The sequence below is a fragment of the Oryzias latipes genome, chromosome 2, assembly GCF_053564925.1.
Source record: "Oryzias latipes strain Hd-rR chromosome 2, Olatipes_Hd-rR_3.1".
Classification (NCBI taxonomy): domain Eukaryota; kingdom Metazoa; phylum Chordata; class Actinopteri; order Beloniformes; family Adrianichthyidae; genus Oryzias; species Oryzias latipes.
In genome coordinates, this window is record NC_136238.1 from 24,717,330 (window position 1) to 24,728,339 (window position 11,010).

An 11,010-nucleotide genomic window follows, 5' to 3' on the forward strand; every position below is an offset into this window, starting at 1 on the left:
CAATCAAGTGGCTGGAATAATATACAGGAACATGTGTGCAGAATATTGACTGGAAACCCCAAGGTCAAAATGGGAAACACCTCCGAAGGTGGTAGAGAATGAGAGGGCAAAGATCCTGTGGGGCAAAGATCCTGTGGGACTTCCAGATCCAGACTGATAGCATGGTAATGGCGAACCAACCAGACATTGTAGTGGTGGATAAAGAACAGAGGAAAGCCGTTGTGGTGGATGTGGCAGTGCCAAGCAATGGGAACATCAGGAAGAAGGAACATGAGAAACTAGAGAAATACCAGGGACTCAGAAGAACTGGAGAAAGCCTGGAAAGTGAAGGTGACAGTGGTGCCTGTGGTAATTGGAGCACTCGGGGCAGTAACCCCCAAGCTGGAGGAGTGGCTACAACAGATACCTGGAAAGACCTCAGACCTCTCAGTCCAGAAAAGCGCAGTGCTAGGAACAGTTAAGATATTGCGCAGGACCCTCAAGCTCCCAGGCCTCTGGTAGAGGACCCGAGCTATATTATTTTTTTTTTTTCATTTTTACTTTCTTAAATACATTTTTCTTTGTGTGCAGGATGCTGACATTGGATGACAGTCTCACTTAAACCAGGCAGAGAAGGAAACTTTTTGAGTTGTTGTTCGCTCTGTGGTTTGTCCTCTCTCTCTTAGTGTCAGAATTGTTCTCCATCTTTTACATTTCTGAACTGATCTATGAATGTCATCGCAGGATGTAACAAAACTAACAATATTAACAGATCTCATCTGCCTTACAAAATACTGCCCCCCCCTTTATGAAAATAAATGGCTACTAATCACCACTGGTATTTTGTAAAGCTTCACTTTTTAATGTTTGACCATTAAATGTGTTTTGTACAAAAGACTGATGGTTTTGCAAAGATCTTTGAGACACAGAGTCAAGTGCATTGGATTCTGTGAAAATCTGAACCACAATTCCGAGAAATTAAAATAACTTTTTAAAACTCCTCATAAGACTTTAGGTGAGCTTATGGAAAAGTCACTGTTTTGTGCAGGCGGCACTGAGAAATGGGAAGCAGACAGTGTTCCTGGGCATGTTGTCAATGCAATCATGGTCAAAACGGACAACTTTGTTAAATGCTCCCCTTTTAGTTAACAGGAGATGTCCGTGAGCCTGCCAGACAGCCATTGCATCATACCTTCGCATCTTTGGGTCCGGAAAACGGCAAAGTCAATTAACCAAAAAAAGAAGAGAAAAATTAAGATTAAAATTGTTTCCATGACCTTCAAGAAGTTGTAGACAACCACGTCGTAGCTGACTCAGTATTTCTGCCTTTTTTGTTATGGCATGCATAACAATGGCCCTTATAGAAAACAACAGACATACAGGAATAGTCCATTTTAAAACCACCACCTTATTTTAAAAATAACTACTAATTCTATAAATGTTTAATACTGGGATAATTTTAAGGGGAATAAAGCAGGTTTTTGTTGGTCTGCTACAATTTACTCTGCTCTGATTCACTCATTCTGCCAGTCTGCATAGTGCAGACGCATACATTTTGTAAATACGGCACACCAATATGTTGCTTTGTTGTTCAATTCCCTCTGTAATCCCTAAAAGAAACAATGAGAAACCTTATAGGTTATACATGAATGTATGTCTTGAAAAAAATATTGGATTAATCTTAGTGAAGATTCACGGGCAATTATTCCCAGGTTTGACATGGCTTATCCTGAAACTGCCGTAAAAGCATGGACTTTGTTTAATCCATTAAAGTCATGAAGAGAGCTGGAAACCCCGCTAGCATTGAGCTAGCTAGCATGCTAACACAGGAGAACATTGGTGATAGTTTTTCATGCAACATCTTACTTTCCAGCATCTTTTTTCACTAGCAGCTACTGGTGGAGCTCCTCATCTGACTGTGCTGGCGTCCTCTGGTTACATAAAGTACAAGTTTGATCATTTAATATCGTAAAAGATTTGAAAAACATGAGACACTCACCTTTGAAACTGATATGTTGAAGTGAGACTCTGTGTTATTCGGTAGCCAATGAGCTTCTGGATGATGGGGATGTCCCGCCTCCCCTCCTCTTGACTGATATGTCGCTATTTTTACATGTCGAAAGGTTTTAGAATCAAAACCGCAAAAAATAAAAGCGCTACTTAAAAAGAGGATTTCAAAATAAAACTGCACCTCAAAAACAGGATTTCAGAATGGCGAGAAAACAAATCGGCAACTGAAAAATATCTGCTTTGGGTTATAGTTTTTGGTTGAAAATTATAGCTTATGCATTTTGATTCACAGATTGGGGTTTTGATGCGCGGTTTTACTGTTTTGATGCGCAATTTTTTTAGGCGCTGAATTGACACCATATACAACTTTGCGCTGCACAAAATTGTTCCCAAAAAAACATGTAGTTGTCTCCATCGAACTCTAACAGTTCATGTTTGGTGTTACGGAGTGAAAGAGAACAGTAATAACCCCCCCAACATGAAATCCCCCGGCGGGCGGCTGTGTCTTATTTTCTCACAAGATGGAAACTTCTGTTGTAAAATGAAGATGTGTGGTTCTAAAACTTTTTTAATTGATACAGAACGAAAGTGACATACAGCAAAAGAACAAGGAACAGTAAACTGTACATCAAATGTTCAAAATAAACGCCAGGGGATATACAAGCAAAAAAATAAACTTATATTTAATTATACAACTGAGCAAGGTGATAACGTTTTAATTTCTTCTTTGTTTGTACTGGGGGAAATGGAATGTAAGTAACATCTAACTTGGGCTAGTAAATCAAGAAAATTAGGAACTTTATTGCTGAATTTTGATTTGTAAATATAATATAATAATAATAGAATCAGAAGATTTATTAAATAAAATTGAGATACACGTGTATTATCATAATTAACGTAACCAAATAAGATATTTTTCCATGTTAAAGTAAAATGTGTATAAATTTGAGTTTTTATCAAGTTTGTCAATTTTGTCCCATATTTTTTCCGTGTACTTGCAGGTCCAAAAAATATGCACCAACGTTTCCTCAGATTGAGAACAGAAAGAACAGTTTTCATCAATATCCCTTTTTAGCCTTTGCATATACTGATTTGTTGGATAAAACCTATGAATGATCTTGAATGAAACCTCTTTCACTTTGTGGTTCTGAAACTGCGCGTGTGTGTAAGTACAGGGAGCACGCACGTGCAGCTCAGAGGCAGTGAGAGCCCCTCCCAGCCCAAAAGGTGACAAGTCTGAACACAGGACTAGCAGAAAAAGATCAGCAAAGACGAATGTATTTTATGTGTTTACTAAAGTTCCAATCACGCACCATATGCAGAACCTAAAAAAAAAAAACGTTTGGATTTTGTCAAGCACCAGTAAAATCAATGATCATTGGAGAAAATATCTGAGGAGTCTGGAGGACCACAAGAGACTGATTGAAATAAATATATATACGCAGAGGTGGGTAGTAACGCGTTACATTTACTTAATCTTTACTTAGTAACTTTTTGGGGAATTGTACTTGTGAGAGTACCCCGGGGTTTATCGCCCGGGGAGTAAGTTAGTGTAGAACCACCACTGAGTGACAGACGGGTCCCCAAAGAGAAAAGCATGAAGCTCAAAGGGCTTCTCGGTTTCTTTGATGAAGCTAAAATACCTATGTGGTGTAGCTGAAGCTGCGGGTTCCAGCTGCTATCCAGCAGTCTGCGCTGACGACAGAGCTCCTCCTCGTTCTGGACGATGGTTCCTTCAGCAGCAGAAAGTTGTTCTCTGACAGAACCTTCCTGAGGTTCTGAAGACATGGTTCCTGCTCCGATCTTCAGCTCCAACTCCCACAAACACCGCCGTCCTCTTCACTGCAGCTCCGATCGATCATCTGCTAGTCTCACAATCACAGAAAAAAGGTCCAAACAGAAACTTTTCTCCTGTTTGGAGATTTTCCTGAAAGTTCCTGTGATCCTGCAGGAGTCAGTTCTGCTCAGCCTGCAGACCAAACAGAAAAGACTCTGGAAGCTTCCACATGTGAAACTTCAAGACAAAGAATCCAAACAACAACATCTGATTGGTTGACTTTTGGAGGGAAAGCTGCAACAGTCTTCTGTGATTGGTTCAGCCGTCCCTGCCCCCACTAGTCCACTGCACAGGGGGCAACATTCCAGGGGGGGTTGGTAATCTCCTCCTTCTATTGTTTCTGCCCCACTGGCTCTTTCAAAATAAAGGCTTGTTGTAGCAGAAACCTGAATGGAACATCAGAATGGACTCAAACTGCTGCTGGTTTCAAAGCCTCGTTCTCAACTTCCAGCTGAACTGTCCCGTTATGTTTCATTCTTTCTGCTTTTTTTATTCTTTCTGCACCATGAGTGAGAGGGAGTGAGAGGATGATGAGTTTATTTAGCAGCCCTACTGCCAGAAAGTGATATGTCATCTATAGATAAATGGTAAATGAATCCATGATGAGAATCTAGATCGATCCTTCCATTTTATTGTTTTAAAAATATCTGCAGGCTCAAACTTAGACATATGAGAGTTCAAGAAGTACAATTAATTGAGACTGATTCATGAAGTGGTTCCTTGAGCCGTGAGTTTTGCCAGCAGCAGGAATCCCTGAGAGTTAGGAGACAGTTTGTGGAGAGAGTTTGTAGATTTAGGAGAAACCAACGTTTGAAATGAAACCAAAGTGTCCTAAACCAAAATCACTGAGCACATCTCAATGTTCCACAAACAGTCATTTTCCACAGTGGACCGTCACCACACACTTTACAAGACAGTTTTTCACAACGTTTCTGACAACAAATACTGAAATTGTTCCATTCAAGGAAACATTGACTAATATTTGTATTGATGCTGTTTTCCATCTGTGTTTTCAAACCTGCATCAAGAATTAGCTCATGTTTATTGATTCACTTTCTTTGGAAGTTTGGCTTCTCTGATGAACCACCAGAGGGCGACAGAGAACTGTTGATATTATTAACACAACAGTCAAAGAAATCAACATTTAAGTGAACAAACTTAGGTCACGTGCTAACGTTCTGATTCTGTTGGAAAAGCCTTTTGTTTTGATTTCTTCAGAATTTTGGCTCAAAAAGACCAATGACAAATGAAACTCCAATAAAGTTGCTTTATAATGAGGAAATGAAATGTTATTTTTATTGAATTATCAAATAGAGACTCAGCTTCAGGTGATAAAAAAGGTTGGTGCTATTTCCAGTTTTAGACAGAACATGCCTTCTGCACAGTTTGCAGTGAACGTTACTCATTTATGTCAGTTTTAATGAACTGAAATACCTCCACACAGGAGACAACATTTAATTTTTGAAAACATTTTTTACAGACCACAGAAATATTTAGAGGTTTTACTATTTGAACTTTTCTTTGATTTATTTAATGAAAACTGCATCAAAGTAATTTCTTGGTGTGAAAACGTCTTTATTGTCATCTAACTGTAAACTCCAATTCAAACATGCTGACAAAACAAAGACAGATTTCCTAGAGATTTCCTAATTCTGCTTCCATGTGATCACATGAAAACAGTCCAATGTTTTGGATTCTTCTTCTTCTATATCATTGACATTAAAGCTGCAGCTCTGTCACCAGGAAACAACATGTGACAGGTCCCAGTTTTTGGTGGAACACCGTCTCTGTGATGCTACAGACGCTGCTAAAACACAGTGGATTTCATTCTGTTCTATGTAGAAAAGACTGTTTGATTCATGTCTGATGAATTCATCTTGGAGTATTTATCCTCCACGTCTAGAAGTCCGCTCCGTGAAAATCCTGTCCCACTTTAAAGCGGTCCGTGTTTCCATGGTGACAGAGGGAACAGCTGGTTAGCATCTTTCTAACTTGACTGAACTGAGGGTTGGGGCTTCCAGCACAGAACCAACCTGAGAGCAAATGAACATTCAAATCCTCCACAAGCTAAACCCCATCAGCGTTGGATTGCTGCTGACAGACAGACTTCATTGATGGCATCTTCCGTTCTGGACCTGACGTTTAGCACACCATAGCTGGATTCCAGAGCGCTTTATCAAAGCGCCTTAAGCCCGTTTGGACTCTGGCGCTCCACGCGCTGGATGAATAGTGGCGTTTGGAGGAAGTGCGGCTGCGCAGTCCGTCACTGAACACCGTCACTGCCTGGACCTCTTTCTGGGTCCTAGTGCCCTAAAGGTTACAGCTCCTGGTTCCACAAGAAAAAAGTCCATTCTAGAGGCCACTCTGACGTCATCATCATCAAAGACAGCGTTACCTAGCAACCATACCAAGACCATAGCAGCTATAGAGGGAAACACAACAAACCATCAACGGCGGTTAAAGCAGTCAGACGTTTGTTCTGCAGCTCAGCAAAAATCTCTGCTTTAGGTTTTGGGGAGAAAAACAAAGGAAAACACACGGAGAAGGATACTGCAAAGGAAATCCCAAGTTCTATTGGTAAGTCAGCGTCCTGGAAACATGCTTTGTTGGTTCTGAAGTGGCATGAATGCAGACTTAGATTGGTTTGTTTCCTTGGATTCTTCAGATTGATTCAAGCTGTAAATGTTGTCAGCATATAGCAAGTTTGGACTAAACTAAAGCAGAAAGTGGCTTTGAAGATGGTCAGGAGAAATGAGGGCTTTTTTCAGGAATTCTTGGAAGAGGAGGACTTCTCCAAACAACCAGAATCTAGGAGGAGGTTTTTTCAGCATTGAGATCAGGATTTAGCATGAGCTTCAATCCCATTTTTGTTCAATCCAAATGTTTACCGTCATATTCAGGAGTTCAACTCTGAAAGCCACCATGACATCATAGACATTAAAGACCCTGTTACCTAGCAACCAAACACAACAAACTGTAGACTATTCAAACTGGACATTTTGGGGCAACAATTCTTTTCTAACTCAAGTTTTGATGAAAAATCCAAATGATGGAAACAGATTGTGTAAAGGAAATGAGGATCTATTGGTGAGTCACAGTCCTGGAAACATGAGTTGTGCTCTGATGAAGACGCCTGATCCAAATGTGGATTTTTGAAATGTTCTTCATGAGATTCAAACTGATTGAAGCTTTGAATTAAAGGTGTCAACACATTTCTGCATTGGATTCATTCTGTTTCAGTGTCTAAGGTTGGTTTTGTGGCAGAAACCAAGTTTTTGTTGAACAGTAGCGTTTGAAAAAGCAGAAAGTGGCTTTGAAGATGGTCAGGAGAACTTCTTTGAAGAGGAGGACTTCTCCAAACAACCACAACCTTAGAGGAAGTTTTCTGAGCATTCATAGAATGCTTTTACAATGACTCATCATTTTCCACAAGAAGCTAATGAGTTTTTCCAAAACATGCTGGATATTCTTAGTTCTAGCTTGGTAAGCACTTTGTGGGATTTCCCTGGAAAACCTGCTTTATCAATCATTTTGGTCTCTTTTTCTTCTTCTAAGTTCCAGCTTGGTGAGTGTGCAGGTCGCCATGGCAACCACTGTCCAACAACCGCTCCACAATCCCTGAATCCCCTACAGCCTTTATCTAAACATTTACATTGACCATTATCACACATTTGATTGCATTTTCTCAGAAAAACAAGCACAACTTCCCGTTTGTTTGTGTGTGAAATGATTCCAAAAAGCCATGAGTCATCCTGGAGGGACTGGTTTCTCATCAATGCAGACCACCAAGTTTCTCTGGTTTCTGACTATTTGGTGGCTGGTAGGCCTTTTGGGATTTTTGTCAGGGAAAGAAGTGAACCTGGGCTCCAAATATTGGAAGACACTGATCTAAAAGTACTAGGACATCTGGAGAAAGCTCTAGTTCTGCTCCAACTCAGTCCAAAGCACTGAAGATAGATGGAGTTGGATTTGGGAGAGGACTGAGCTCATTCAGATGAAGAAAGAACAAGTCAACAGATGAAGAAGATTTCAGGAAGTTTCCCATTCAACAAGTTCAAGTTTCCAGAGAGCTAGTTTAGCATCCGTGTTCTGGACCAAACCACTGTCCCTCTGAAGGTCCAGACACAGAGAGGCCCAGAGTGACCCCCCTTTCTCCTTTTTGCTCTCTCCAGTGGCTGACTCCGCCCCTTAGGACGTCCCCCTGTGTGGATCAGTGGTCAGTGGGTTGGAACCTGCTGCAAATGCAGGCTCTGGTTCTAACTGCTGGATCAGAAGTGGAATGTGAGCTGTAGTGGTGTGTCTGCAGCTGGATGTGGAACACATGAGGGAGGGGTCAAAGGTCAATCTTTCTTCCAAACAAATGTTGTCAGTCTATTCTCCAACAATGCTCCAACATCTTCAAAGGTTTTTGGTCCCAAATCCAGAGTGGAGCTGGTAGGACGTGATCATTTCAGCCTCAGATTTGGGATCTGTCATCTCTCTGCCACCGTGACACCGAGTGATGAGTTCATGCTCCAAAGCGGCCCGATCGCTGGCTTTAGGGACTATTCCAAAAGCTTTCAATGATGGCGGGGAATGAACATTAGGAACAGATGACGGCTTGAAATGTCTGCTGTTGGTTTCTGATCCAGACAGAAATTCAATCAAATGTCTGTGAATCCATGATTTCCTTAGAATCTTTGACCCTAGATTCAGATCCATCTGGTTCAAAGGATGAAACTGCAGCTAAAAGTCTTTCAAAAGTCCAAATCCTCAAAGATGAAACAGAAAGTTCCTAGAAAGTCAAATGAAAAACAATCAGATTGTCTTAGATAAACCCGTTTGGAAGTTAAAGCATAGAAACAAAGAAAGTTCCAAAAGCTAAAAGCCTTAAATAAAGAAAAGTCCAAAGAAAAACAGAAATCCCACATTTGGATCAGTAAAGACATGAATTCTCCAGAAACATCCAGAAACAGCTCTGAGCAGCAGCCATGAAGGGACTGAGAACAGACGGACATCAAAGCAGAATCCAAGCAGCACCTTCATCCTGATGAAGCTCCGCCCTCTGACCTTCAGCAGTCATCTCCAGGCTCCGCCCCCAGTCTGTGACGGCTGGATGATGCTGTCCTCCACCTGCAGCTGGACCTGGATGTTCTCTCAGACCATGTGGCCTCATGGATCAGAAGGTTGAGGGTTCAAGTCCCTTCATGGTTGAAGTCAGACAGAAAGTGAAGAAGAGGGAACATTCAGAGCAGTTTCTGTGCTGTTTGCTTCCTCATGAGTCACGTCTAGTTCAGGTCTGGATCCCAGTCAGAAAGTGATCAGGAAATCTGCAGATCAAACCTTCATTTACTGAAATGGAAAACATCAACTGACTTTCTACAGATTCTACTTCCATTCATCAAACTCCGACAGGAAGAAGATTTACAATCAATCAAATCTGTTGATTTCCTGACAAACGTTGTTTTCTCTTCCTGTTTGAATGTTTGATTGTTTTCAAACATGAAGAGAGTTTTTTTCCTGTTTTTAGCTTGAAATTTCTGTTGAAATGTAAAGGTTCATTCAGAATTCCCCAGTGGCCTCATGTTGGAGGAGGGGCTTCATGAGATGCTGCTGGGGGCGGAGCTTGAACACACACCGCTTCCTGGAACCCAAACTCAGGCTAAGTGGAGGAAAAGTTGGGATTTCTGGTGTTTGTAAAGATCTGGAATGGTTTCCTCCCACAAAAAGGCCTTTTTCTAGTTTCCTGCAGATGAATTCTTTTCCTGCTGGGAGTTCTCATCTGGGTTTGCAGATTCTTAGTTGGAGGAAAACTTGGAGCAAATTCTTCCCAGAAAAAGGATTTTCTCTGGAGTGAATTGACATGAACAGGTTGAGTTTGGACTGAAAGCTGCAACAGGGAGGAGATGTTAGAGCTTCATCAGAAAACAGCTTTCTGGAGGAGTTGGAAGACGTCAACAGTCACAGTGATGGTGAGGAGGAGGAGCTAAGACTTCCAAAGTCAGAGCTAAAGATGGAGGAGCAGCAGGAGGAGGTTCTTCACTGAAGGAGAGCACAAGTCCAGCTTGTCAGTGCTTTGCTGATTGGCTAGTTGGATGTGTTCTTTGATGAGCTTTTCAATCTGACGTCTGCTTGGAGGACTGTTTTCATCCTTTTGGATGATTCCACTATTTGAACCAGACCTGGAACTAGAAGAGACTCAATGAGAACAGAAAGACAAGAAAGGATCCAAACCAAACTCTTCTTCTGTCTGACTTAAACCATGAATGGACTTGAACCCTCAACCTTCTGATCCATGAATCTACCGGAGCATCACTAGAAGGACAGTTGGACTCCCCTCTGGAAAAAGAAGGCTTGAGCATGTTGACGTGACAAACTCCACATTTCTTCTCTTTGTCAGGAGTTGGGATCCTAAAATTGGTGTCATTCATTTTCTTTTCCACCTCATATGGAGCAGAAAACTGTGCCTGTAGGCTGGAAGCAGGCAAAGGCAACAACAGCAACACTTCCTCACCTGCACCTGTTGTTGTTTGTGTGTTGATCCACAAACACATGCTGTGAAGAGGAACCTGGGGCCTGTTTCAGAAAGGAGGTTAAGTGTAAACTCTGAGTTCATAAACCCTGAAATCAGGGAAACCCTGGGTTTTCCGTTTCAGAATGGGAGGTTTGTTAAACCAGAGAAAGCAGAGTAAGTCAAACCCGTTTCTGAAAGAGAGGTAACTTATACTCGGAGTCAGTGTCCATGGTTACTTATGCTGTGAACCTAACCTGGTCGGGAGCAGGTTTTATTCTCCAAACTCAAAGTTTCTGCCGGTCCCCTCCCCTTTTTAAAGACGAACGACATATTTTTCGCTTTAACCTTCATTGCCCACATTTCCGTCACACAGAGACGGTCTAAGTGACAAGAATGGCTTGTTCTTTTTTGGAGGACCCAATAGACGAGGAGGCTGCATTAATTCATAGAGAATTATATTTACCTCGTACGAGGATTTTGAGAAGACTCAATTTCTTTTTCACTTTTAACTGCTGCTATGTTCTTTTAATTCCTGCAGGATTGCATCTACGTGAAAATGAAATCAGGGACATTGAATTAGATTAATGTAACAATTATTTTATGGAAACACAATTTGCTAGTACTGCTTACTTTCTTAATCCCATATAAACCTATACCACTTGATCAATACAAGGGTAGTGTTGCAGCGTGT

General features: G+C 41.3%; 2 protein-coding genes across 6 annotated transcripts in view; one reads left to right on the plus strand and one right to left on the minus strand.

Annotated features, from left to right (window-relative positions):
* LOC144986719 (NLR family CARD domain-containing protein 3-like) overlaps positions 1–11,010 on the plus strand; it is a 674,722-nt gene that overhangs the window by 181,315 nt on the left and 482,397 nt on the right. The gene's annotated exons all lie outside the window — the stretch shown is intronic.
* LOC144987779 (uncharacterized) overlaps positions 1–11,010 on the minus strand; it is a 149,000-nt gene that overhangs the window by 14,039 nt on the left and 123,951 nt on the right. Inside the window, exons 1-2 of one of the 2 annotated variants that reach the window (XM_078937193.1) lie at positions 8,846–9,210; positions 3,633–8,600 (exon numbers count right to left, since the gene is read on the minus strand). The exons of the other annotated variant lie outside the window; for it this stretch is intronic. Of the exons in view, the coding sequence (XP_078793319.1) occupies positions 3,633–3,777 (145 nt within the window). The 5' untranslated portion in view covers positions 3,778–8,600; positions 8,846–9,210. Of the gene's footprint in view, positions 1–3,632; positions 8,601–8,845; positions 9,211–11,010 lie in introns of those variants that run through there. 2 annotated transcript variants of the gene reach the window in all.